Below are 26,164 nucleotides of genomic sequence, written 5' to 3'. Positions count from 1 at the left end.
TTTTCAATTCTTTGCCACCACAAATAGGGCTGCTATGGATATTTTTGTACAAGTGATGTTTTTAACCCTTTTCCAACAGGACCCAGTAGAGGTATTGCTGGATCAAAGGGCGTGCACATTTTTTGTTGCAAAACCGTGATTTTGTACTAAAATTGACTCCCAAATCCACCATGCATGCTATGCTACGCATATTATTTTCAAGTTCAAGTTCGGGGCTATTTCTGTCACACTTTGACCCTGTTCTTAATTGGTGAATATTTATGGAGTGCGTACTGAAGGTATTTTTTTTAAAGTAGAAAGGCTTAAAGGGGATTTCTTATTCTAACTTATCAGAAATAAAAAGGAAGCACCTGTTCTTGCTACCCTTTTCTTAGTCTGGGTAACTACAAAAATACATGTCTGGTTGGCTCCCTCTTCCAGGGGAAGGAAGTCCGTGAGAGCTTTGCGGCCGGGGAGGAGGCGTGGCCTTGGGGCTCGGGAGGAGGCGTGGCCTCGGGCTCGGGAGGAGGCGTGGCCTCGGGCTCGGGAGGAGGCGTGGCCTCGGGGCTCGGGAGGCGCGGATTGAAGCGGGCTCCGGTTGTGGGCGTGGCGAAGCCGGCCGAAGGCGGCGCTCGAGGGGGCGGGGAAAGCGAGCCGCGCACGGCGCATGCCCAGCTCCTCCGCGCTGCTGGTCCGAGGGCCTGAGGCCTGGGCGCGCCGCCGGATCTCTGGCCCTCGCGCACGCCGGCCCCCGGCTGCCGCCGTTGGTCCCCGGAGGCCGCGCTTTGCTCCGTTTCCCAGAGGCTCGGCGGAGCCGCTGTCGCGTCCGTCGCGGGCGGCCATGGAAAAGCTGCGGCGGGTGCTGAGTGGCCAGGACGACGAAGAGCAGGGGCTGACCTCGCAGGTAAGAGGCGCCTCCCTCCCCCTCTTCCTCCTCCTCCTCCTCCCCTCCCCCTCCCGCCGGCTTCCCTCGGCCCCGGGACGCGCAGGAGCCCCGGGGGCGCAGCTGATTGGCCGAGGCGGAGGCTCCGCCCCACCCCACCCCCACCCGGTCGTGTCAGTTACGGCGCTTCCCCGCCCAGCCCCTCAGCGCCGTAGTGCGGGGGGCGCCCGATGCCACCTTCGTAAAATGAGGGGAAGCCGATACTCTCAGCCCTTTTCCCTTTCACCTCCCCCTCCCCCCAAAAAAAATTGGCTGGAAGTTTGATTGGGCACGTGTGCTGCTGCTCAGCTTTACGAAATGTTTCATTTCCTTCCTTTAGAGCATGAATTCTTTTTTTTAAGGGTTTTTTTTTTTGGCAAGGCAATGGGGTTAAGTGGCTTGCCCAAGGCCACACAGCTAGGTCATTATTAATTGTCTGAGGCCGGATTTGAACCCAGGTCCTCCTGATTCCAGGACCGGTGCTTTATCCGCTGTGCCACCTAGCCACCCCCACTGACCTAAATTTTTGAAGAAGACCATGACATCAGGGAGGTGATGCCATGACAAGCACATGAATTGGATTTGAGTGAGGGGATGCTCTGCTAAGCCACTACCCTCACTTTCTCAGGAGCATCTGGGTCCAGTGGCCAGATATGAATCAGGACAACTGGAGATGGCCCTGGATGCCAGGCATTCTGGGTAAAGTGACTTGCCCAGGGTCCTGCTGCTAGTAAGAGTCCGCTGTTTGAGGTTAGAGGCAGACTTCATCCTCCTGACTCCAAGGCCAGTGCACTTAACCACTGTGCCACTTAGTTGCCCTATTTAAATTTAATAGCTCCTTGCTAAATGAATGGTATAAACAGTAAGTATTTTAAAGTTTCAAGGAGAGAGAGAGAAATCAATTGTGAAATTAGGTGGCCTGGGAAGAAAAAAGAAAGGAGTGCATGGGGTGGGGAGAATTTGGGTTGGTCTTGGCAATGAAGTAAGGTCTTAGTAAGGTGACGCAGTCATCAATCCAGATATTGCGTCCAGTGCCATGTCCTAGATACCTGAGCACAAAATCAATCTGTCCTCAAAAATCTTGCAAACTGTTGGGGATACAAGGTATTAGTATCAATACATTTAAGATACACACACACACACACACACACACACACACACACACACACAGTGATTGATAGGGGAAGCACTAGCACACTAGCTAGTGACTAGGAGTAATTAGGAAACATCTAAGAAACCAGCTTTGAAGGGAACTAGGGAGCCAGTGAGGCTGAGGTGAGGAGGGAGTGTGTCCCAGGAATAGACTTGAGTAGGTGCAAGGGAGTGAGTGTCATGAAGTGCAGCAGTTAGGTGAATCTGGCTGGAATCGAGTGTGTGAAGGGGACCCATTTATTATTTTTGGAAAGATTGGCTAGAGCCAGATTATGAAGGACTTTAATCGCCAAACAAGAAGAGTCTCTATTTGATCCTAACGACAGTAGGAGCCATTGTAGCCTTTTGCTTAGAGTTATTACAACATAGGGAGCAGTCCTGTCTTTTATTAGTATCATTTTGGCAATGATGTGGCCATAGAAAGGAGCAAGGAGGGACTGAATGTAAGAGCAGCAATTAGGATTCCACTGCCATAATGTAGAAGAGAAGTAATGAGGATCTAAAGTAGCATGCCAGCTAAAAGGAATGAAGAATATAAGAGCTTTTGTGTAGGATGAATTAACAAAAGTAGAAAAAAGTAAAATAGATTTGTTGAGTGAGATATTGGAGATGACTTTGAGTTTCCACACTGGGGGGAGCGGGGAGAGAAAGCGAGAGTGATAGCTTTGAAGGGTAGTAGAGTTTAAAAGAAAGTTGTTAATTAGCTTTTGAAGACAAGGGAAGGTTGAACATTTAACAGACCCTGAGTTTAAAGATGAAATGTAGAGGGAATTTCAGATGGAGCAATTTCTCCCTCCCCATCCAGATCCTAGGAATAGAATAGGAATTTAATTAACAGTACAGATGAAACTGGGGCAACAAATTTGTGTTTCGTCCAAAATCATACAGTACCTGAGTTGCAAATAGAACGGAAGACTCCCTAAAAACTAGAAACTTTGACAGAACCTTTTTTTTGTTGTAAATTTGTTGCAAGGACCCTGCTAGAAATGTCATTTCTAGTTAACTGGATTAGAATAGAAATTAAGACTGCACTGATACTTGGGGAAAAAGGAGTCATGTATATTATCTATGCCCCCAATTCTTTTCTACTCTTAACTCCTAAATATATTGATAATTTGAAATTTTTGTCAAATAGATTTCTTCTGATAATGGTACTTGTTATGTTTGAACTCTATCAGTAAGTTGAGAGTTACTGTCACTTTATGTCTGAACAAAAAAACCTGGAGTAGCTCATATTCAGCAGTCAAGTAGCTTCTTTATAAGATGACTTACATAGACAGGAACAAGAGAAAAGATCACAAAATCTCAGGCAAAAAATATGGTACAGTCGCCCTTTTAGTCCTTGTTGTTGCATTTATCTTTGTAGCCTAAAAAATACATTTAATCTTTTGGGTTCCATATTCCATTTGTCTTATAAATGTTAAACTTTCAATTTACTAAAAACCTCCAGATCTTTTTAGATTAATTTATAGTCATGATTCTCTCATCTTATACTTATGTAATGGCAGTATTTTTTTAATCGCATTTATCCCTACTAAATTTCATCCTATTTAATTTGGACTAATTATAATTCAGTAATTTCTTTTGAATCTTGACTGATATCAGTGTGCTAGTTATCCCTCTTGGATTTGTGTAATCTGCTGTTTTGATAAATATTGCATCTAATCATTTATCTGTCTGATAAAGAGGGGAATTCTTTTCCACTTTAGAATGAACCACTAATGAATAATTTTTGAATCCAACCATTCAAATAGATTAAATATAAATGCTAATTTATGGGATTAGTCACTGATTTATTGTAGTCCAAATTATTTGGAGAAATCTCCCAAGAGAGGATCTGGGGATGGACTGCCCATCCTTGCTTTCTACCAGGGAATTTGTTGAAGCATACTGGTATATAACTAAAGTGGTTCCTTTTGGATGTAGGGGGCCAGACATTCCTGGTTCTTTGGATACTTGCTGAGAAAGATCACGAAGGTAGCAGATTGGATGTAGTGCTTCAGTCATATTTTAGTAAAGCAGAGTATGTAGAGGCAAAAACTAGGGAATGGCCTGGTGGGAGAGGGAGGAACCCTGGAGTTGGGAGCACTCAGCATGGTAGCAGGTGGAGGAGTGCTGAGACAGAGAATGGGACTTTGAGGTTCTATTTTTATAGGGTTTTAATGGTGTGGGAACTAATTCTTATGCATGCCTACTTAGGGTTAGCCCAAGAACATATATCCACATCATTTCAAAGTTATCAGCAAGCAATCCCTAAGGAGCATTTTCCCAAACATTTTGTTGGCATTTTGCTTGTCTTACTGGAGTTTGGAGATTATCTGACATTTGCCAGCTGGGGACAGTGAGCTTGACTGGTGTTAAATTCTGGCTGGCTTCTCCTAATTTAGCACATAGTTTCAGGATGCAACCTTAGTTAATTTATGAGGCAGTGGTCAGTGGTTCCTTATGCTCCCTTAATTTATGGGGCAATTTGTAAGTAACCTCTGGTTTCATCTTTGCAACATTATTTCCTATAATTGTTACCTTATACTAGTTATATGTAAACTAAGTTACTATATTAACTGAGGAAGGGGGGGATGTGAACTAAAGCAAGATAAAATTTCAACACATGAACATACTTTAATTGTACTCTCATGTCTCCATCTCACCATAAGAATTCATGATGTTTTATCCAGAGAGTCAGGTTAGATCTGAGGTTTCCTTGGATGGAGCCAAGAGATTTGCCTCTGAAGACCAGTGCTGTCATTGGTGCTAAGTGAAATAACTCTGTGCTCTTGGGCATTGCAGTTCTCATTTTAGCTGGGTTATAACTGGAGAGACATGATGATGCCATTTTAAGCAGATTAGTGAAACCTACCAGAGTGCCAGAAATCACCAAAGATAAGGTAAATTTGAGTATTCCAGTATTGGAGGAGACAATTTGACTACCAAACTTAGTATTGACCAAACTTCGTAATTCTAGTAATCATAAGAACCTTACACTGCCAATGTAATCTTTACTGCACTTTCCAGTTAGTCAGAACTGACAAAATTGAAAAATCTCAAATAATTTGCCAATTGGTTGTCCAGGAAAACTAGAGCGCCTGCAACGCAGTGGTTGACTAGAGATTGGGAGTTGGGGCCAACAAAATACTATTAATTTTCTCCTCATTTTCTTTGTTGAATTTTCATCCAGATTCAGCAGTTCCTTGTCCCATCCCCTCCTTTATCTCCTCCCTTTGGGGGGGGGGGGACTTGAATTTTTCCAAAATTCTGTCCTGGGCCCTTTTTCCATTCTTCCCTTATACTATCTTATGTGATGACTTTGCAATGCAGATGATTTTCAGGTCTACATAGTCAGTTCTATTCTTTCTGTTGAGCTATATTTGTGTTTCCTCTCTCTGTTTCCTGATCTTTATACAAATCAATATTTAAAAATATACACTACTATTACTCCCTGTCTTTTACCTGCCCTTTTTATAAAGTGATCATGATGGTTATACCTTATTCCAGTCTTGGAATTCATCCCTCCAAGTGTCAGTGATGACTAAGTCAAATTTGTCTCTATATAAGAATCTCTATTTTGGTTATCAGCACTTTCTGCATTTGTGTATAAACGTTTGAGACCCAGGGTTTTAATAAGATTCTTTTCTTAGATTTTTGACTTCTTTGCTGTTTGGGTGTCTTTAAGAAGAAAAACAATAAAGACACCCAAACTTAAGTGACTTGACCAAGGTCTCACTGCAAATTTGTGGCAGAGTGATGTCTTGAAGAAAGATTTTCTAGATGTCAGTGTTAGGCCTTCTACCCTCCCACTCCTGACCTCCCCTGCCCCCACCTCTTTCTTTGTCAGAGGTCAAATTGGGTATTGATCGTAGCTTATAACTAACAATAACTTAGTTAAATTATTTCATTTATTTGAACTTCTTTCAAAACTGGTATGTCTGTTAGGGAAGGCATGGGTAAAGTCTCAGACACCTTGGTACTTTTTGTTGAGTCCTATGACTCAAGAATTTAATGAAGTACTGAGTCAGTTCCTAGGCTTTCTTCAGGTATTTCTTGTTGCTTCAGGTTGAGGTTCTCATACCCTGATATTTCCTCATTCAGGATATCTCATTTCTTTGATTCTATACTATGTAGTATTTACAGCGTAGTGTCCTACAACATTCTATTACTGCTTGTAATTCTTATAAGTTTCCATTACTCTTTGTGATCATGAATTTGGTAATGATCTCCCTCAATTTTCCATCTACTTTAGTAGTCTTTCTGTACTAATTTCCTGTTCCTTATGCACATGACTTTATGAGAAATAGAATTTTCTTGTTCTGGGAAATATAGTACTTTCTTACCTCAGCCTGTCAACATGAGAATCAAGTGAAATAATGATGTGGAAACTTTTTAATGGGGGAAATAACATGCAAATAATTATGTACATACTACATATATGTTTGTTTATATACACACTATATATATGTGTATGTATATATACATATATATACACACACACAGACACACAGAGGCATAAATGGATAGTGATCTCTGAGAGAAGGACTAGCAGAAGAAAGACTCAGGAAAGTTCTAAGAAAATGGGCTTTGAGCTGAGACTAAATAAGTCAGGGAAGTGAGGAGCAGGAAGGAGAGCAGTCTTCTAAGGGCCTGCTATGTATCTGCAGCACTGCTAAGCACAGGAGGTATAGTCCCTGTCCTCAAGGAGCTTACAGATTAATGGGGAAGACAATTTGCACACACATACATATAAAGCAAACTAGATGCAGGACAAAAAGGAGATCATTAATGGAAGAAAGGCAATGGAATTAAAGAGGGGTGGGTGGGGAAACCTTCCTATGTAGAAGGTGGGCTTTAGTTGAGACTTAAAGGAAGCCGAGGAGGTCCATAGGCAGAGTGGACAAGCATAGAGAACATCCAGAGAAGATTCCTGTAGTCTAGAGATGGATTATTTTGATGATGGAACATTCTGGAAGCCAGTGTCTTTGGATTAAAGAGTATGTGATAGAGGATAAAGTGTAAGAAGACTTGAAAGGTGGGGAGGTGAGGTTAAGAAGGATTTTGTTTTGTTCTTGGAGTCCATTGGGAATCACTGGAATTAATTAAGTAATGGAGTGACATGGTTAAATTTGCAACTTTACAAAAAATCACTTTAGTGACTGAATGAAGGATGGATGGCGTGAGGACCAGTATTGGAGAGATGGCAGTCTCAGAGGAGAGAAAGAGATGCATTCAAGAGATGTTGCAAAGATGAAATAACAGGACTTGGCAACAGATTGAAATGAGAGGTGAGAGATGGTGAGGGGTCTAGTACCTGGGGAAAAACAGTCTTTTGGATGGAGTGTCACCTGGGGGAAAAAGAAAGAGAGCCAGTGTAGTTGGATCATAAACTTAGTGGAGGAGTAAGAAAGAAGATTGGGAAGGTAGGAGAGGTACAGGATATAAAGGGATTTAAATGTCAAGTAGGATTTTTTATTTGAGCCTGAAGATAATAAGAAACCACTATAGAGTTTATTGAGCATTGAGGGGATATGGTCATACCTACATTTTGGCAAAATCACTTTGGTAGCTGAGTAGAAGACAGATTGGGAAAGAGAATTAACATTTGTAGAATCTTTTGTAAATACTCCTGAGCTATATAAAGGCTAGTTATCATCATCATAATCATAATCATCATCTGAGCTATATAAAGGCTAGCTATCATCGTGGTCATCATCATTATTAATGGGACAAATTAGAATGTTATAATAGTCTAGATAGGAGGTGAGAAACATAAGAGTGGTGGTTTTATGATAGGAGAAAAGGAGCTATACAAGAGATGTAAAGGTGGAAATGACAACACTTGACCACAGTATTTATGTGAGGAGAGAGTGTAAGAGAGGAATCCATGAAGATACCAGGCTGTGAACATGGGTGAGTGGGAAAATGGTAGTTTCCCAGTAGTACTAGGAAAATTGAAAAGAGAGGAGAATTTGGGATAAAAGATGAGTTCTGTTTTGTATATACTGAATTTAAGGTAACACTGGAACATCTAGTTCAAAATGCCCAAGAGGTATTTGAAGATGCATGACTGTAGTTCAGGAGGGAAAATAAGACTAGATATACAAATCTGGGAATCATTTTCATAGTGATGATAAACTGAATCCTTTGGAGTTGATGAGAGCATCATAGTTTAGAGGGAGATGAAATAAAGGCTCAGGAGAGACCCTTGGGGGATACCTATGGTTACTATGAGAGTGACCTGAATGAGAATCTATTAAACAGTGTGGTCTGAGATAAAATGGAAAAAAAAAAGCAAACAAAACAGACTGGAAAAGAATAACGTTTTGAAAATCTTGAAAGTGTAATCAGTCATGTCAAAGGTTACAGAGAATTTTAGAAGGATGAAGATCCAGAAAAGACCATTAGATTTAATAATTAGGAGATCATTGACAACTTTGGAAAGAGCAGTTGAACCTCTGGAAAATAGGGAATTAAATTGAATTATATTCCTATAACCACTACAAACTAATCTTTTCCACAGAGGTTAGTGAAAATGAACTTTTCGGCATACATTTATTTATAGCAAAACATTAATTTTGATTATATGTCTTTTTTAAACATAGTAACCACGAAATAATCCATAAAATGCTGGGGAGGAGAGACACCACAGAATGGGAAGGGGCAGGGACAATGGTGTCAGAAAGACCCCAAGACAAAAAAAAAAAACAAGGAATAGGGCAGTCTGTTATCTCTAATCTTCCTTTTGGTTTGCCTCCAGGTGAGTCCCCAGGAGGGTCAGAACTCAGAACTCTTTACTGGGGAAAACTGTATTAGTTGGTCCACACTATTCAGAAGCCCTAAGTAATAGGCAGGATGCTGGTCAGATACTGAATTGAAAAGGCTGAAGTGACCACCGTCTCTTTTACCCACAAACTTCACCACTTTTCTGTTTTTTTTCAATTCCCCTATTACATCTTTGAGAGGTTATTTTAGCACCTTCTGGAGCTAATTCATGAACACTTCTATTTCTCCTTTTTTGTGGATATAGGACTCCTCTCACTTTTTTTTACTTTACTTTGCACATAACTATACAAAATGAAAATGAGATTAATAATAAAATCACAGATGCTTAAAGTCACCAGAGTAAGTGTTGAGAATTGAACTGTTGTGTATATTCTTTTGATTCTGCTTTCTTCACTTAGAATTACTTCATATTAGTCTGTCCATTTAAAAAATATTCTTTGTATTTGTCATTCCTTATAGGGTAGCCGTATCTTGCTTCATCCATATCTCAGACTCTTTTAGCCTTAGACTTAAGAACTTGTTTTAAATTCTATTTTAATAAGCATTGGTGTGAATATTTTTGTACTTAAAGATTTTTTTACTGGCTCTAAATTTAGTGGCGATATAATTGCACTCACAGGTAAAAGGATATGAACTTTTTTATAACTTTTCTAGCATAATTCAAGAGTGATTGCACAAATTTATAACTATATCAGTTAATGTCAATGCAAAAACCCTAGCTTTTAAAAAGTCATTTCTGGGAAATTTCCCTCTTCAAAGGCTCCCCTCAGCTAAAAATTGAACTATCTTCTGTATAAAGAAAAACTGTCAAGCAAAAATCTCAAACCCAAGAAACCTTTTGAATAAAGCATTCAGCACTCTGCCTCTTCATGCTTCTGTTATTTCTCTAGTTATACTTATTTTCTTGAGTGGCTTCCCATTACCTGTTTCTCATTTCTCCCCTGCCCTTTTTCTTTCCACATTTTTGCCATTTTGCAGTATGTAAAGTAAGAACTCAGTTGTATAAATCTGTATTTCTCTTTTTTAGTAATCTAGAACATATATTATGGTCATGTATATCCTTGGACTACTTTTGGGAAATTCCTCTTGCTCTTAAAAAGTAGTGTCAATTATATACATATACATATTTTATATATAATATATATATGCCCTGTATATTGAAGTTTTATCAGTGATATTTTATAAAAATGATTCTTCCTATCTTCTCCAACTTCTCTTTTTAGTCTACATTTAACTGTTGCCTATAATGTGCATTTCTAGAATGATATACTATAATCTGATTAGGGGACCTTACTTTATAAACCCTGTTTAAACTGGAAATGTTTCTAATAAAAATTTTTTCCAATTGTACATGATAGCTCTCAGGTTTATATATGTTTTACTTTTGCAAGGCAATAGGGTTAAGAGACTTACTCAAGATCACACAACTAGGTAATTATTAAGTGTCTAAAGCTGGATTTGAACTTAGGTCCTCCTGACTTCAGAAGGAACTATCCACTGCACTACCTAGCTGCCCCTAGATATGTTTTTAATCATATTAAAGTAAGGTTCTTCTTATGTCTATGATTTTTATGACTTTTAATGTAAATGAATACTATATTTTGTTTCTCATTGAAATAATCATAGTTTTTCTTTTTTTTAAGTACGATCATTGTTTTCTCCATGTTTACCGCATCCTTCGTTCTTGATAAGACTCCAATTTGGTTGTAGTAAATCAATTTTTGGCTATTTTCAGGATTTGGCCAATATTTGGCAATATTTGGCAGAAATTGTATTTTTTTTTGCATTTGTATTCATTAGAAAATTTTCTTTTCTTTTTGTTAGAAATATTGTTATTTTGCTATGTCTCCCTGGTTTGGGTTATCAGGATGGTATTTTGTTATTTAGAAATAAGTTTGGTAAAGTGACTTCTGAATTTTTGAGAGTAATTTTTTTGAATGAGTTCTTTAAATGTTAGAATTTTCTGATAAATTCATTAGAATTAGCTCTTTTTCCTGTGGTAGTTCTTTATGATTTGTTCGTTGTTCCCTCCTCAGATCAACTTAATGTCTCTGTTTCTTGTTGCTTATTTCTAGATTCTTTTCATGCTTGGTTCTTTGGATTCTCATTTTTCATGGCATATAATTATAATGAATAAATTCATTTTTTCCCATTTTTTTAGTTTTCTACTTCTGTGGAGTCTCCATCATGAATCCAGTGTTTCCTATCATTTTTAATTGTGTTTTAAAATTCTGTTTTGAGAACCCCAATTGCTGACTTAAATTCATTCATAATATATTCTTTTGTAAGTCTTAGTTCTCTTTTGAGCCATTCTGGAGATTCTTCCTGCTCTTCCTTGATTTCCACGGAGGTCTGTCTTTAATCAAGTAATATTGGTTCAGGGCCATATACTACAGTTATCTTAATCATGTTCTTAAAAGTTTGGGTTTAGATGTGGCTAGGTGGTGCAGTGGATGGGGGCACTGGCCCTGAGTCAGGAGTACCTGAGTTCAAATCCGGCCTCAGACACACACTTGATAATTACTTAGCTGTGTGGCCTTGGACAAGCCACTTAACCCCATTTGCCTTAAAAAATTCTAAAAAACTAAAAAACTAAAAATAAAAAATTTGGGCTTAGGTTTAAACCAGTTCTTAATTTGCTCCTCCAGGGAGAATTTATGAATCATAATTTCATGTAATTGAATCTTCCTTAAATATCTTTTGATATGGTTTGTAGTAAGCATTTTAATATTGCTATGATTCAGTTCCTATAGTATTGGTTCAACTCAATTAAAAGAGGATCTCTCATTTCATGTTTCAATTTAAATTAATATTTGTAGACAGGCCAAAAACTGAATCTTAGTGACTTTTGTTCTATTTTCCAGTTTATTCGAACATCACTCTGTACAAACTGAAAGCTATTTGGTATTTTTGTTTGTTTCATAGTTTATCATGAGATGTGTGGTAGTGAACCTTTCTGTTAGACTGATCTTTAGACAATAAATCTAATGTCTCACAGGGACCATGCTTCTGAAGCCTTTCCTGCTTGGTATGATGGTTTTGAGTCAGTATTTTTGTAGCATTTTAAGGATTGCAAAGAGCTTTAATATGCCTTCTTACATGAGCCTCACAATGATTATTTTTTCCCCATCTTACTTATGGATTGAGACTTGTGAGAGTAAGTGACTTGAACATGGTCAAGAAAACCTCCCTACAGGGGTGGCTAGGTGGCACAGTAAATAGAGCACTGGCCCTGGAGTCAGGAGTACCTGAGTTCAAATTCGACCTCAGACACTTAATAATTACCTAATTACCTAGCTGTGTGGCCTTGAGCAAGCCACTTAACTCCATTTGCCTTGCAAAAACCTTAAAAAAAAAAGAAAAGAAAACCTCCCTAGGAAATATCCCAGGCAGGTTTTAAACCTAAATATTTTCTATTTACAAAGCCAGTGCTCTTTCCAGTGTACCATGTTAGGGTAGTTTTTTTTTAGCACCTGATGGACACCTCTAAACCATAAGCCATTGTACTTTGACTTTTCTGAGAAATTCCTAAACAGTGAATAGAACACTGGCCTTGAAGTCAGGAGGATGGGAGTTCAAATATGATCTCAAACAATTGACTCTCACTTCTTGTGGGACCTTGGGCAAGTCACTTAATCCTGACTGCCTCACATCCAGGGTCATCTCCAGTCATCCTGATTCATATCTGTCCCCTGGACCCAGATGACTGGAGGAGAAAGTGAGGCTGGTGACTTAACACAACATCCCCCCACTCAACATACAATTCATGTGCTTGTCATGGTATCACCTCTCTGTTGTCATGATCTTCTTCTATACTGAAGCTACAAGCATCATCAATAGTGGTTCATTTTTCTTCACTTTAGATTATTTAATAAAAGTATTTTAGTTTCTTTTAAAGACTACTCATTCTTCTGATTTTAGGATTACTTGGTTTGTCTGCTTTACACTTTGCTATTATTGACTTGTTTTTTGGATATTTTTGGTATTCTAACCATTATCTTTTTATTCTCCAACACCATTACTCTTTGGTGCCTCCTATTCTGTGGTACAAAGACTGGGCTGCTTTAGTCTCTGTTTTTCTCAAGTATAAAATTTTATGTCAATTTCTGAAAGATTTTGTATATCAAACTTTTATCAGAGATAAAGCAAATTTGTTTTCTTAGTGCATACATTTTCTTCTTATTCAGGTGAATTGACTTTATTTATGCAAACATTATATATATATGTATATATTTATATGTATATGTAAAATACTCATAACTTTAAGACTATAATACATTTTTGACAATCTGCATGTTTGAAGGCAAGTTTACACACTAGTGGCTCCTCACACCAATAAAATTACAGACTGTCTCTTCTCCCTTAAACACATATATTCTCTTTGCTGAAGCTAGGTATGGGGTTAAGCAGCTTTTACTGATGTCAAGAATGTGTTCTGTGAAAGAAAAAAGGACTGATTTTATTTTTATTGCTTCCTTTTCTAATACACTTAGAAGTAATTGAATGAAGAAAATTGCTTTCTCTATTCATGAGAATTTCAAAAGGGCTTAGCTTTAACAGTGACTCTTGTAGGGGAATATTAAGTGAAAAACGTTGTTAATGCTTCCAGGAAAATTAAACAATAATTAATATGGGTTGGCCTTTGCTATCCTGTATTCATTTATAGAGGATTCCTTCCATACGGTTAGATTTACATTTTATAAAATATCAAAATTTTAGGGGGGGGCAGCTGGGTGGTACAGTAGATATAGCACCAGCCCTGGAGTCAGGAGGACCTGAGTTCAAATTTGGCCTCGGACACTTAATAATTGCCTGGCTCTGTGACCTTGGGTAAGTCACTTTTAATCCCATTTTCTTAAATAAATTAAATAAATTAAAAAAATTAAAAAAAAATCAAAATTTTACTTTAATTGAAGCAAAAGTTATTTTCAACACTTTGTGGGTTTTTTGTTTAACTTTTGTAATGTTTCTTTTGCCTGAAATGAAAATTTTTGTGTGATCCTCTCTTTCTCCATCCCACTTCCACTTTGGCCTATGAAAGATGGCGTCCAGCTTTTTTAGATTGATGCAAAGAATGAACAAAATATCAGGGAGAGTTGAAAAAAAAGATATTTTGATGTCATGTTGGCATATACAAATAAAAAGTAGCAAAATTAAAAGTCTTGCTGCATATTATATTTGAAAAAATACATAGAATTTTTCAGCACATTCTTTGCTGATCTCTGTGCTGTGAGAAGCATATTTTTTTGTGAGAAGTACTTTAAATGCTTCTAATACATTGTCTCATTTGTAATGTATAAAGTCAGCTTTTTGACTTAACATCTATCCTCTGCACTATTCTAGGAAACATGCCAGACTGAATTCAGCTAATAAAGCTAATAAAAAAAATCATATAAAGTCCTTTTTCCTGTGCAGGGAAAGCTTAGGAAGACAGTCAGGAAGGTGTTGGGTCTTGGGTTGGGGCTGACCAGGAATGCAGTATACTGGGGCAGCCAGCAGCAAGGCCAGGGCAGAACGAGAGTGCAAGCGAGAGAGCGAGCAAGAAAGTGAGAGAGATATCAGGAGACCCCTTGTTTAGCAGTGGGTATGCTCTTTGGCAACTGTTTCTCCTATTAGCACTTAAAGGTCACAGCTCCAGGACAAAGAAGAGTAGTGACTGGGCAGATCCTGGTCGAGGACAGGGTACAAAACACATTCTATAAACATTGCTGTGTGGTTCCCCAGGAGCTGAGCAGACACCCAGCACATAAGTCCCCAGTGGAAAAACCAGAACAGACCAGAGGAGGACTAGCAATTTAGTTGCTCTCAACCTGCATAGCATCCTTGAGTCTAGCAAAGGTTACTGAAATTTAACTATTCACAAGCCATAGTCCTAAACCTGCATAAAGAATTGTTCATAGAGCTTATTCCACTAGACCTGTGAACGGACTTCCCCTTAAGTCATAGAACTTTGGAAACATTGAAAACTTGCAGACTCCCACCCTCCTCCATCACCCAGTCCAGACTCTGTGCTGTGAAAGCCCTAGAAACTGAGCCCAGCAGAGCCCAACACTAATATGAAATTCAAAGTCAGGAAATAGGCTGGAAGAATGAGCAAACAAAAGAACCATATCATAAAGAGCTTCTCTAGCACTGAGGAAGCTCAAAGCAATAACTTTCTAATACCTACAAGTAAAGGCTTTAAAAAATGCAAACTGGACCTAAGCCCATTTCTACTAGAGTTAAAGGAATTCAAAAAGGAGTTCCCCCCAAAAAAGAAAATCCAGAGAGGCAGAAGGGAAAAAAAAAATGGAGAAAAAGAAGTGAGAGCTATGTAAGAAAGTTATGAAAAGATAATTCATTATTGAAGATAATAACTCTTTAAAAATTAACCAAAAATTATAATTGGTTAAATCTTAAATATGTAAATAATATTTTTTGAATTACATGTACAGTTTTCAGCAGTTTTTAAACAAGATTTTGAATTTCAAATTTTTCTCCCTCCTTTCCTCATCTTCCTCCTGAGATGACCAGCAATCTGTTGTAAAATCATGTAAAATGTATTTCCAACTTAGTCATGTTTTGAAAGAAGAAATGGAATAAAAGAAAAAAACCAGAAAAAATAAAAAAAAAACAGTGAAAACAGAAGTACAAAACCTTGCTGAAAAAAATTCCTTAAAAATGATTTTTAGATAAATGGAAGTAATGATTCTAGGAGACAGTATTTCCCATATTTCCCATTTAAAATTTTTAGTTTTTAATTCTGTATCATGTCTTTATTGTACAACAAAAGTTTTTCTCATTTTTAGAAAATAACTGATCTCAGCTTTGTTGATTTAATGATTTGACTATATACAGATTTAGAAATAATGCCCACATCAATAATAAATCTTTTGATTCTGTCAAAATGTTTAGTTCTTTGTGTTATGTGGTGCAAATAACATTTTTTTAAAGAATGAATCAGTTTGATTTCACTTAAATCCACACACATGAGTCAGGATATTACCTGCATTGATCCTCTTCTAACATGATATAGAGACACCAGAATACCCCCCAAAATGGAACCCCGGCCATAAGAGAAGTGATATACCCCTTTTTAAAAAAATATTTTTTATAATGTTATTTTAGTTTATTTTTCCAATTACATGCAAAGATAGTTTTCATCAATCATCTTTTTTTTTATAAGTTTTTGAGTTCCATATTTTCTACCTCTTTCCCTTCCTCCCTTTCCTCATGATAGTGGGGTATTTTGATATAGATTATTCATCCTGTTTAACATTTCCATAGTAATCATATTGTAAAAGAAGAATCAGAACTAAGGAATCAAAACTAAAAGTTTTAAAAAGTAAAAAAAAATGTTTGGTCTGCATTCAGACTCTAGTTTTTTCTCTGGATGTAGATTTTTCATCATAAATCCTTTAGAACTGTGTTTGACCACTGTATGCTGAGAGGAGCTTAGTCCATCCTATTTAATCAAAACATATACCCTTTTAATTCTGAAGAAATCTTCTAGGTGTAATAGTTAAACCGTGCAGACTGCTTTAAGAAAATTCTTTGGTTATGGACATTTTTGTACCTATAGTACTCCAGTCCTAGGGACTGATCTTAGAACTCATAGTATTTTAGGATATAGGAAATCCCATCAAGTTAGTAACCTTATGGTTTTATTTCTAGTGCATTTTGAAAAAAGCTGTTTAATAATCTTGAGAAAAGGTGGTTTGGGGTTCTTTTCAGAAGTAAGAAGGCTACTCATACATCTCAGGACTATGCATGTGTGCTTTTTAAAAAAGTAACTAGTATAGATAAAAAGAATAAAGCAAAAGGGTGTGTGCATTAGAAAGAGGCTAGGCAAGACAATCAGCTCTTTCTCACATCAAAGCATAGAATTATATAAGGCAAACTAAAACCAATCTCCACATAGAAGTGGTACTGTACCCAAGCCTTGGGTAGCCAGGCTTGACCAACAGGTGACACCAATCAGTAATTGAAATGTTTTGAACTATAACTATTATTTTATATATTTAAGAAATCTTTAGTAGTTACCTATGAATATTGTGGCTTAAAGGAGAGCTCTCAATTTCCTATGTAAGAATTCTTAGAGTAAATGTAGGATTTACCTCTTGCTATATAAAATGATTTCACTAGTGGTGGGTACAGTTGTATGAGGCATTTGGGGTATTCTGGGAGGATTAGCATGTCTTGTGTAAGGACTTATCCAGTCTTTTTCAGGGATACTTAATGCACCTTTGTGGTTCACTTTTCATCCAGCTCTCACCTGTAGCATATATTTCAGTCTCACCCTGGTAAAAACCATCTGGACAGATGGGCTAAACCAGATTGAGGGTAACTGACAACTATCAAACCCGTCAGTGAGTTAGGAAGACATCTACCCCAAGCATGTGAAGATTTCTCCTGGTGGAATGGGCAAATAAAAACAATTTGTTCCAATGCTGGACTGAAGAAGGTGCTGTAGAGTGCTTAGAAATTGGTTAGACATCAAAGATCACCAAGATTATATGTGTCTTGCCACTGGACTTCTGTGATTGTGGAAGAGAAAGTGAGGTTGATGACTTTGTGCAGTTTGACCTCACTTAAATCTAATTCACACACATGAGTCAGGATATTACCCGCATTGGCCCTCTTCTAAATGAGAAGGACAAACAACTTTTGATTTACATTGGTTAAATTTGTCAATGGAAGTATAAACAGCATCAGTGCACTTTTTGTTGTCCATTTCCCATGTCAGATTTTCAGTTGCTTGGAAAATAGGGTCCCTGTCCTTGGGCACTTACTTTCTATTGGTAGCTAGGGATTGGCACTTTGATCTGAAAATTTCTGTGATGTTGAATTGGGCTTTTGGGGACTAGATTAACAAACCCCAGCAGGAAATTATAGTCCATTTTATTTGATGTTGTCTCGTAGACCAGACATGGAAAGTGGGGGGGGGGGAAGGAAAGGATTTGTTATTGTAGGTGTTTCAAGTGAATTAGGAGCATCCCCAGAAGCTATAGAGGAGAATAGTCAGGGAGAGAAAGAATGCATGGCTGAGGCTTTCCTGAAACAATATGCCTGGACAGTCAGTTACTAATATGGAGAATTGATCCCCTAGGTGAAAGTTTCTCTACAGCATGGATTCTCTATTAAAGGTGGTGAGGAGGTTGTGGAGGCCAGGGCCAAAGAGAACTTGTTCTGGGAGTAACAAGGTGCTTCATGGAGGTTACTGTCTTTCCAAATCTGTCATTGCTATTTTTGTATCCATGTAATAGCCTTTCATGTGAAATCAGTATTTATAAGGTAGATGAAAAATTAAAACAAAGTGAGAAAATATTTTAAGCTATATTAAAAAATTAATCTTGTTTCTGGTTCATTGACAAAAGTTTTTATTTAGTTATTCTTATCTACTTTTCATGCTACATAAGGATTCAAGATGGATTTGATCAGGTAAGGAAAATGACCATAGAATTTTTAAGTGGGGAATACTTTTTTGAAAGTTCTAAATTTATTTCATTATTTTTAAAATATGCAATCTTATTTTGAAATGAACTTTTGCATTTATGCATTCACATTTTTGAGAGAAAATTAGTTCTAATTCTATGTGTTTAATTTCTTCAAATAGTTGTTAACAGATCTGTTCCAACTTTGCTGGTAAATCAAATTTAACTGTGGTACTTAGTAGTTGAATGTGGTGACTTAATCAATAGGGTGTAAATCACATTAATTCTTCTAATTTGATAAGAATTTGCTCATGGAATAGCTTGTCAATTGAAAACATTGTTTAGTTTAATGCATTTTGGTTATTAAGATCATAATGACCTTGAGCCTTTTTTAAAAATAGAATCTTTAGGTACTTAAGTCATATGTGAAATTAAAATACCTCTCAGAGAATCAGACTGTTGCCTCATTTTGTCTTGGGAAAACTATGTAAGAATTGGAGTGTCTATTTAAATATGGTTTTTCAAAGCTTTTTTTCCCCCCTCTTTAAGGTCCTGGATGCCTCAACACTTTCTTGGAATACTAGATTGAAGTGGTTTGCCATAAGTTTCATAAGTGGCATTTTATGTTCTCTTATTGTAAGTCAAAACCTTGTTTAAAAAATATTTTATATATATATATATAGAAGACTAATAGTCAAAAATATTTACAACTGTATAGTTATAAATACTTAAAGTCAACAGGTAATATAGTTTTCTTAGGTTTGAGGTTATCACTTGAAATGTAAGGATGAGTTCAGGGATGTAACCTCCTCTATGTATGCTTTTTAAAAATTTTACCCCTTAAATCTCTTTGTATAAAACCTCAATTCAGCCCATGATCCAAGCTTTTAGTATTAGGCAATACTGTGGTGTACTCTTGGTAGGTGGAGATGCCACCACACCAACAGATATGTTTACCTCTATCATGTAATTATATTAAAATCTGCTGGATTTTAACTCCTTAAAATAATTTCTGAATTTACTCAATCTGTCTAGATTCCAAAAATTCTGCTTTACAGAAGTATTAGTTGATATTGAAACTAGCATTCTATGGAATAATTGAGGAGAAAAAAATCATAGATAACAAAAAAAGAGAAAAATATATCTTTATTTAAATTAAGATCTAATAAACAGTAAAATATATATTGAAACATGGTAATTTTTTGACAAATAGTTTATTTTATGGATATAATCCATCTTTTTTGATAGCCAATATTAGAATCAATGCTAAATGAGGTTTAGGAAAAAAAACTTTGTTTTTAGTTTTTAGGTGTTTTTTTTTAATTAAAGAAAAACAGTCACCAAGTTTACACAGAGGAAGTAGTTTTGTGTGTGGGGAAAGCTCCATAGATTTGTTATTTTTTTAACCTGACACTAAAAAAAGTATTTCATAGAATGTTAACAGTTGGAAGGGAGTTTAGAGTTTATTTAATTCTGTCACTTCATTCTATCATTTAGCTTCAAAATGGTAAAACATTTTGCTAACATTAGTGGGAAAGGAATGGCTAGGATTTGTGTCTTAATTCCTGATCCATCAAACTTGATTTAAATAAATCAAGGAAATCTATTTAATTCTAATTGTTATTTGTAAACACACTAGAAAAAAATAGTATGTTTGTTTATAGATTCTTTCCTACAAATGAATTATATTACATTTTTAATATTGATTTATTTTTTGAAATTCTATTTAGTAGTAGATGATTAGTTTTTCTTTTTGTTTAGAAACACAGTAGATTAATTCTAAAATATTATATAGGGAACAGCATTGCTATGGCTTCCAAAAGGAGTGAAACTTTTTGCAGTTTTCTATACTTTGGGAAATATTTCTGCATTAGCCAGGTATGTGTATGTTAAATAATTTCCTTTTTATATTGCTGCTAAATATTTGCCTTTTTAAATCACATTAGTAAAAATATTACTTAATTAAGCTAATTAATAAAATAATTTTTAAAATTAAAGTAATTAAGTTACTAAAATATTAACTAAAATAGTAATCTTTTGGGCTTATATCAGTCAGACATAATTGCACAGGTTTTGTGGATAATCCAAAACAGATAACTCAATGAATTCTTTTTAAAAATTATATAAATATTTTATTTGTTTTCCAATTATATAGTTTCTACCAATCATTTTTTTTGCAAGGTTTTGAATTTTACAATTTTTTCCCTCACTCCACCCTGCCCTCAACAGAAGGCAATTTGATATAGTTTTTACATTTGTTTCCATGATATGCATAGATCATAATTGAATGTGTTGAGAAAAAACATATCCCTAAGGAAGAAAGAAAATATTAGAGATAGCAAAATTATGTTATACATAAGACAACTTTTTAAAAATTGAAGATAATAATCTTTGGTCTTTGTTTAAACTCCAGAATTTTTTCTCAAGTCAGTGAATTCTTAAACTGCATTTATTTACACTTCTATTTTATTAAAGTTTCAATCATAATGATGCAAATCCTTCATTTATTTATTTATTTATTTATTTATTTATTTATTTATTTATTTGTGTGAGGCATTGGGGCTAAGTGACTTGCCCAAGTTCATGGAGCTAGACAATTATTAAGTGTTTGAGGTTGGATTTGAACTCAGGTACTCCTGACTATCCACTGTGCCACCTAGCTGCCCTTAATGATGCAAATCTTAATATCATTATATACATATATAGGCAAATACTGCTTCTTGATAACATAGCATATAAAACTTATGAAATACTAAATGTTAAAATTTACTGAGGGACCTCATAGTTATGGAATAGCTGGATTGTATGTTCCTTGAAGGCAGGTACCTTGTCTTTATCTTTGTGTATTCCATAATATTGTTTACAAAGTAGATACTAAGTAAATGTCTTAAAATTGTATTAATATTGAATTACTAGTATAAATGGAATATAATATTTGAAAATTATGCCTGATATCTATAGAACCAAAAAAAAGAGAAAATTCATTAAATTAGAAGTTTGACATTGTTGTTCATGGAAATCATTTTTTTCTAAGACTTTTTTTCTCATTTTTCATTTGCCTAGGAATAATTGCTATGGTTGAATAGCTATCAAAGTGTTAAGTGTTTCCTGTACCTTAGATTTTGTAGGAGTAACTGTTTTGGCAATAATCCAGTGTGTGTGTCATTTGTAATTAAAACTTACTGTTAATTTTAACTTCACAAATGACTATTCACAATAGAGAAAAGCAGTATATTTTTGAATTTATTACTTGTTCTCTTCATTTAAGTTGGGGCTTTAGTCTTTTTAGTTAGAAAATTTTATTATCCTTAAATGAAGTAAATATAAGAATAAGTAAAATAGTCAAATTGAATATCACATAAATAGAGAAAAAATATCCTATAAATACAAGGTAAATGAAAAATAAATTAGCAAAGTGAATAATTTGGGTAAATCAGGTCATTTTGTTTAACTGAAATATTTAAATTTATTTCTTTAGAAATTTATTTGAGAGGCACCATATGTCCATTTAGATACAGTAGTTGTAACTATGTATGCAGTAACATAAATTACATGCACACATCCAAACATGATATGAATTTTACTCAAGCTAGTATAGTATCTATCTCATTTTTATTAACAATTTATTCCATTTTTAATTAGCAAAGGTTTAGTAATATGTCTCAATTCTTTTTTCTTTTGACTTTCAAATAGTACTTGCTTCTTAATGGGACCCATGAAACAACTGAAAAAAATGTTTGAATCAACAAGGTTGTTGGCTACAGTTATCATGTTGGTAAATAATTTTTTTTTTGAAGATTTTAAGGCATAGTTTGCACAGTAGTTTAAATTATATCTCTTCTTACTGAAAATACTTGTTTTATCCATGTAGTACTTTTCTGTTTTTATTGTACAATTTTACCCATATGGTCTTCCTTGGACTAGTAGGATATATATATATATATATATATATATATATATATATATATATATATATATATATATCTTAATTTTTTTTTGAGAAAAAATGTACATCACATTAAATATACCAAATTCAATTAAATCCAGTTTTTTATAAAGTTACTTAATCTAGGTCTCTAGTAACTTGGCCTATGGTTGCCTTATAACACCTATAAGGTGTTTTTTGGTCAGATTTTCCAGTGTCTTCATCTTCTTTAAACTGATAAAAAGCTTCAGAAATGTTATACACTGGAAAAAATGATACTTGTTATAATGTAAAACATTTTATTTCTTCTTCACAGATAATTTTACTTAATTGCTTAAAGTATGCCACTGGCAGAGTTGAGACTAAAACTAATTAGATTCTGTCTCCCTCTGTCTTTTAATTTCATTCCTTTTAATTCTTAATGTGCCACTGACCTTTTAGATGATTCAAAAGTCAATTGTCACCTTGTAGCATCATATTCTCATACTGTTCACATTTATACTTAGTTTATCAAAGATGATAAATCATTTTTTCCTTGTATAAGGAATCTGTATTGCTTTAGGCTTAGTGTATATATGAATAAAATATAATCATGTTCTGGGGACACTACATTTTGACATTTTCATAAATTGGTACCAATTGTCATTCTGGGATTAAGTTTAAATTTTAAAAAATTAAAATTTTAAATTTGTAGGTTCAATATCATTATCACTTTCCAAGCATCAACAGATGTTTGTACAAAGCAATAATGCAAACAAAACTTTGGGCACAGCAATATTAAACTTGTCTTAAGAAGATAATTAAGGAAACAATGTCATTAGAATAGTTGGTCTTCTGAAGACATTTGTATCTATTTTTAGCATTTGAATTTTTTCAGTATGTGAATTAGAAAATATTTTCAAGGTCATTTTTTGACTTTTTGACTTTTGAATGGGACTCATTTATAAATAAGGGCATATTTTTAAACAGTTTAATCTATTCCACACTGCCACTTTTGAATAAATGATGTCTGTCTTTTTTTTTTACATAGATTTGTTTGATATTAACTCTGTGTGCTGCTCTTTGGGTAAGTATTTTAGCAAGTTTGAGTTCTTTGTTGAAAAGTTTTTAAATATGCCACTACTGTGCTTAGCAAACTGGAGCAGTGCTTGGGGTAAAACGTAAGGAACTGAAAAGTAGCTTTGCTTCAAAGCTCTGAGTCACCAAGAGAATAAAAGGTAGTTATGTAATTTGTTTTAATAATGCCTTTGGATATCCACAGGTCACATGTGTGCATGCCACACACACATACACATACATACATACATATATATTTTGCCAGGCAATCAGGATTAAGTGACTTGCCTGGGGATACATAGCTGGTTTCCATTATCTAAGGTCAAATTTGAACTCAGGTCCTCCTAACTCCAGGACTAGTGTTCTATTCACTGCGCCCCACTTAGCTGCTCCATCTGCATGTCATATTAACACAACTTAGAATTTGGAAACGATGGAAGAAAAATAACCTAAACCACCAACTTTAATAGTAAAGTCCCTTTGTGGAAAGTTCACTTCTTAGCCTATTTGGTATGTGATTCTTTTTTTTTCTTTAATTAAAGATTTTATTTATTTTGAGTTTTACAATTTACCCCCCAATTTTACTCCCCTCCCCGAAAGCAATTTGTCAGTCTCTACATTGTTTCCATGCTGTACATTGATCCAAATTGAGTGTGATGAGAGAGAAATCATATCCTTAAGGAAGAAACAAAGTATAAGAGATAACAAGATCAGACAATAAGATATCAGTATTTTTTTTCCTAAATTAAAGGGAATAATCCTTGAACTTTGCTCAAGATCCACGGTTCTTCCTCTGGATACAGATGGTATTCTCCATTGCAGACAGCCCCAAATTGTCCCTGATTGTTGCACTGATGAAATGAGCAGGTCCATCAAGGTTAATATGTGATTCTTAATTAGTCTACTTGTACTTTGTAGCAAGTGAAGAGGATGTAGGAACATGGAAACAAGAACAAAAGTGACAACTAAAACCTAATAGGAGACAGAAAAAGTATAAGAAACCCTTATCTTGACTAGTGTAGGTCAAGAATAAACTTATTTCAGTAACCTTGGGATACTAGCATTTAGAGAAAAACAGTTCATAATTAATATTAAAAATATATTAATGGATTGAAATCAGTAAGAAAATGTATTTAAGAAAATAAAACATTGTGTAACATACTTTAGTTTCAGATAAGACTTCCCTGGAAATTGGTTAAAAATTTTAAAATAGTACCTAAAAGATATGTTTCCTTTATTAAGGGATTTTACTTATGAGTAATAACTCATTGTTTAAGATTAAAGGGTTACTATCTCATTGTTTTTAAATGTGTTTAATTACATGTTTGTAATTCCAGAATGGGTTTATTAAGTCTATCTAATCTCTCTCTTATTAACTGAGAAAGAATTTTTAAAAATTGCAATGGCACCACAGCACATTCCCAAACAAACCTCTCCCAAAAAAGTGCCTTAGATTATTGTGGAAAATAGCATGATTGTGATTGAAACGTCACTTTCCACCTTTTTGTGGTTTGTGAGTTGCTGATAATAAAGGAATGATAGGACATTTGCTTTAATTTTGATATGGCATCAACATTGTCTTTTGAATTTGACTTGGCGTTTGCTTCCTTTGACTTTTCATCATCCACAATGTGTATGACTCTGTGTGTGTGTGTGTGTGTGTGTGTGTGTGTGTGTGTTTATGTGTAGTTATTTTGATTCTGCTGTCTTCATTCTATTTCACTTCATCTCAGTGTTATATTTAATTCTTCATTTTCATCATTCTTTATTCCTCTGATGCTCATATACCATAATGTATCCAACCATTCCTGTTTTGGTCATGTTTTTCGTTTATACTCTTTTTTGTTATAACAAGTAATGCTGCTGTGAATATTTTTCCATAAATGGGTCTTTTCTTAATATACATGACCTCTTTGGAACATAATCCTAGTTGTGGGATTTGTTAGGTCAAATGACATGAATGGTTACGAAACTTTTCTTGAATAATTTCTTATTTTCCAGAGCAGTTGAACCAATTCACAGCTTCATCCTTCCTACAGTTCTCCTAATAATGAGTTTCTCATTTTTGTTAATTTGATCATAAGGTGTTACCTCTGGGATGACAAAAAAAAAGTTTAAATTTGAAAAAAAAAGAATCCAAAATGTAAATAATATTTAAAAGATCAAGATAAAGTGAGGACTTCCTCTTAAAAACACATCAATCAAACTCAGAAAAACTCCAGAGTTGCAAATGGAAGGAAGTGAAACCTAAAGAATTTTGGACCTTGCAAAAATTGAAGGCTGCCAAAAAATTGAGAGGAATCACAACAATGATTGAATTTTAGTACTAGATTGGGGGAGGGGGGGGATTCAATTTCCTGAACAGTTTGTGTTCTTGGCCTAAAAGCAGTTACTTTCAGAAACTTTTTTTTGAAACTATTGAATATTGAAGAGAAATAGTTAACTGGTAAAGTGAAGCCTAGGATATGGAAAACATAAGCAGTTCTAGAGTTTCAGTTCAGCTGGATTGCACATTTAATAAAAATAGATGCCAAAAGTCCACTTTCAGGGTGCTTAAAAGTAGTCATAGTCATGAATTGAATCTTGAGATGAAAACATACTGTAAAGTGTTCCTACTAATTTATATTTTTTGTTTTTCTGTTAGTGGAATAAAAAAGGATTGGCCCTACTTTTCTGCATATTGCAATTTTTGGCAATGAGTTGGTAAGTTCTTTTTATACTGATGTTAAATCATTATTACCTAGGCTCTTTTCCTCTTGAATTTATGAAATTTAAAACAACAGTTTTCTGCTTTTTGTAATCTGAGACAGAACTGTGTATTTAACTTCTTTAGAGAAGTTTCTGAGCTCATATCATCAGAGCAAATATCTCTAGCATTTGTTGAAATCAGATAGTTTACATTTTGAACAATTGATTATATTTTTATAATAAAGTTTAGATATTGTG

The 26,164-nt window shown here is 35.1% G+C and overlaps 1 protein-coding gene and 1 long non-coding RNA gene across 2 annotated transcripts in view; one reads left to right on the top strand and one right to left on the bottom strand.

The window, feature by feature from the left end:
• Positions 1-599: 599 nt before the first annotated feature.
• The window catches only part of SFT2D1 (SFT2 domain containing 1), a 37,066-nt gene continuing 11,501 nt past the window's right edge, over positions 600-26,164 (top strand). Inside the window, exons 1-6 of the mRNA XM_074188012.1 lie at positions 600-883; positions 18,787-18,873; positions 20,033-20,115; positions 21,931-22,012; positions 23,193-23,228; positions 25,863-25,921. Coding sequence (XP_074044113.1) covers positions 647-883; positions 18,787-18,873; positions 20,033-20,115; positions 21,931-22,012; positions 23,193-23,228; positions 25,863-25,921 — 584 coding nt within the window. The 5' untranslated portion in view covers positions 600-646. The remainder of the gene's footprint in view (positions 884-18,786; positions 18,874-20,032; positions 20,116-21,930; positions 22,013-23,192; positions 23,229-25,862; positions 25,922-26,164) is intronic.
• LOC141488175 (uncharacterized) overlaps positions 22,256-26,164 on the bottom strand; it is a 33,355-nt gene continuing 29,446 nt past the window's right edge. Inside the window, exon 4 of the long non-coding RNA XR_012468601.1 lies at positions 22,256-24,128. This is a non-coding gene — a long non-coding RNA (uncharacterized LOC141488175). The remainder of the gene's footprint in view (positions 24,129-26,164) is intronic.

The sequence above is a fragment of the Macrotis lagotis genome, chromosome 5 (assembly GCF_037893015.1).
Source record: "Macrotis lagotis isolate mMagLag1 chromosome 5, bilby.v1.9.chrom.fasta, whole genome shotgun sequence".
Lineage (NCBI taxonomy): Eukaryota > Metazoa > Chordata > Mammalia > Peramelemorphia > Peramelidae > Macrotis > Macrotis lagotis.
The sequence above is the reverse complement of the archived record's forward strand: the minus strand, read 5'-3'. Positions and strand labels throughout refer to the sequence as shown.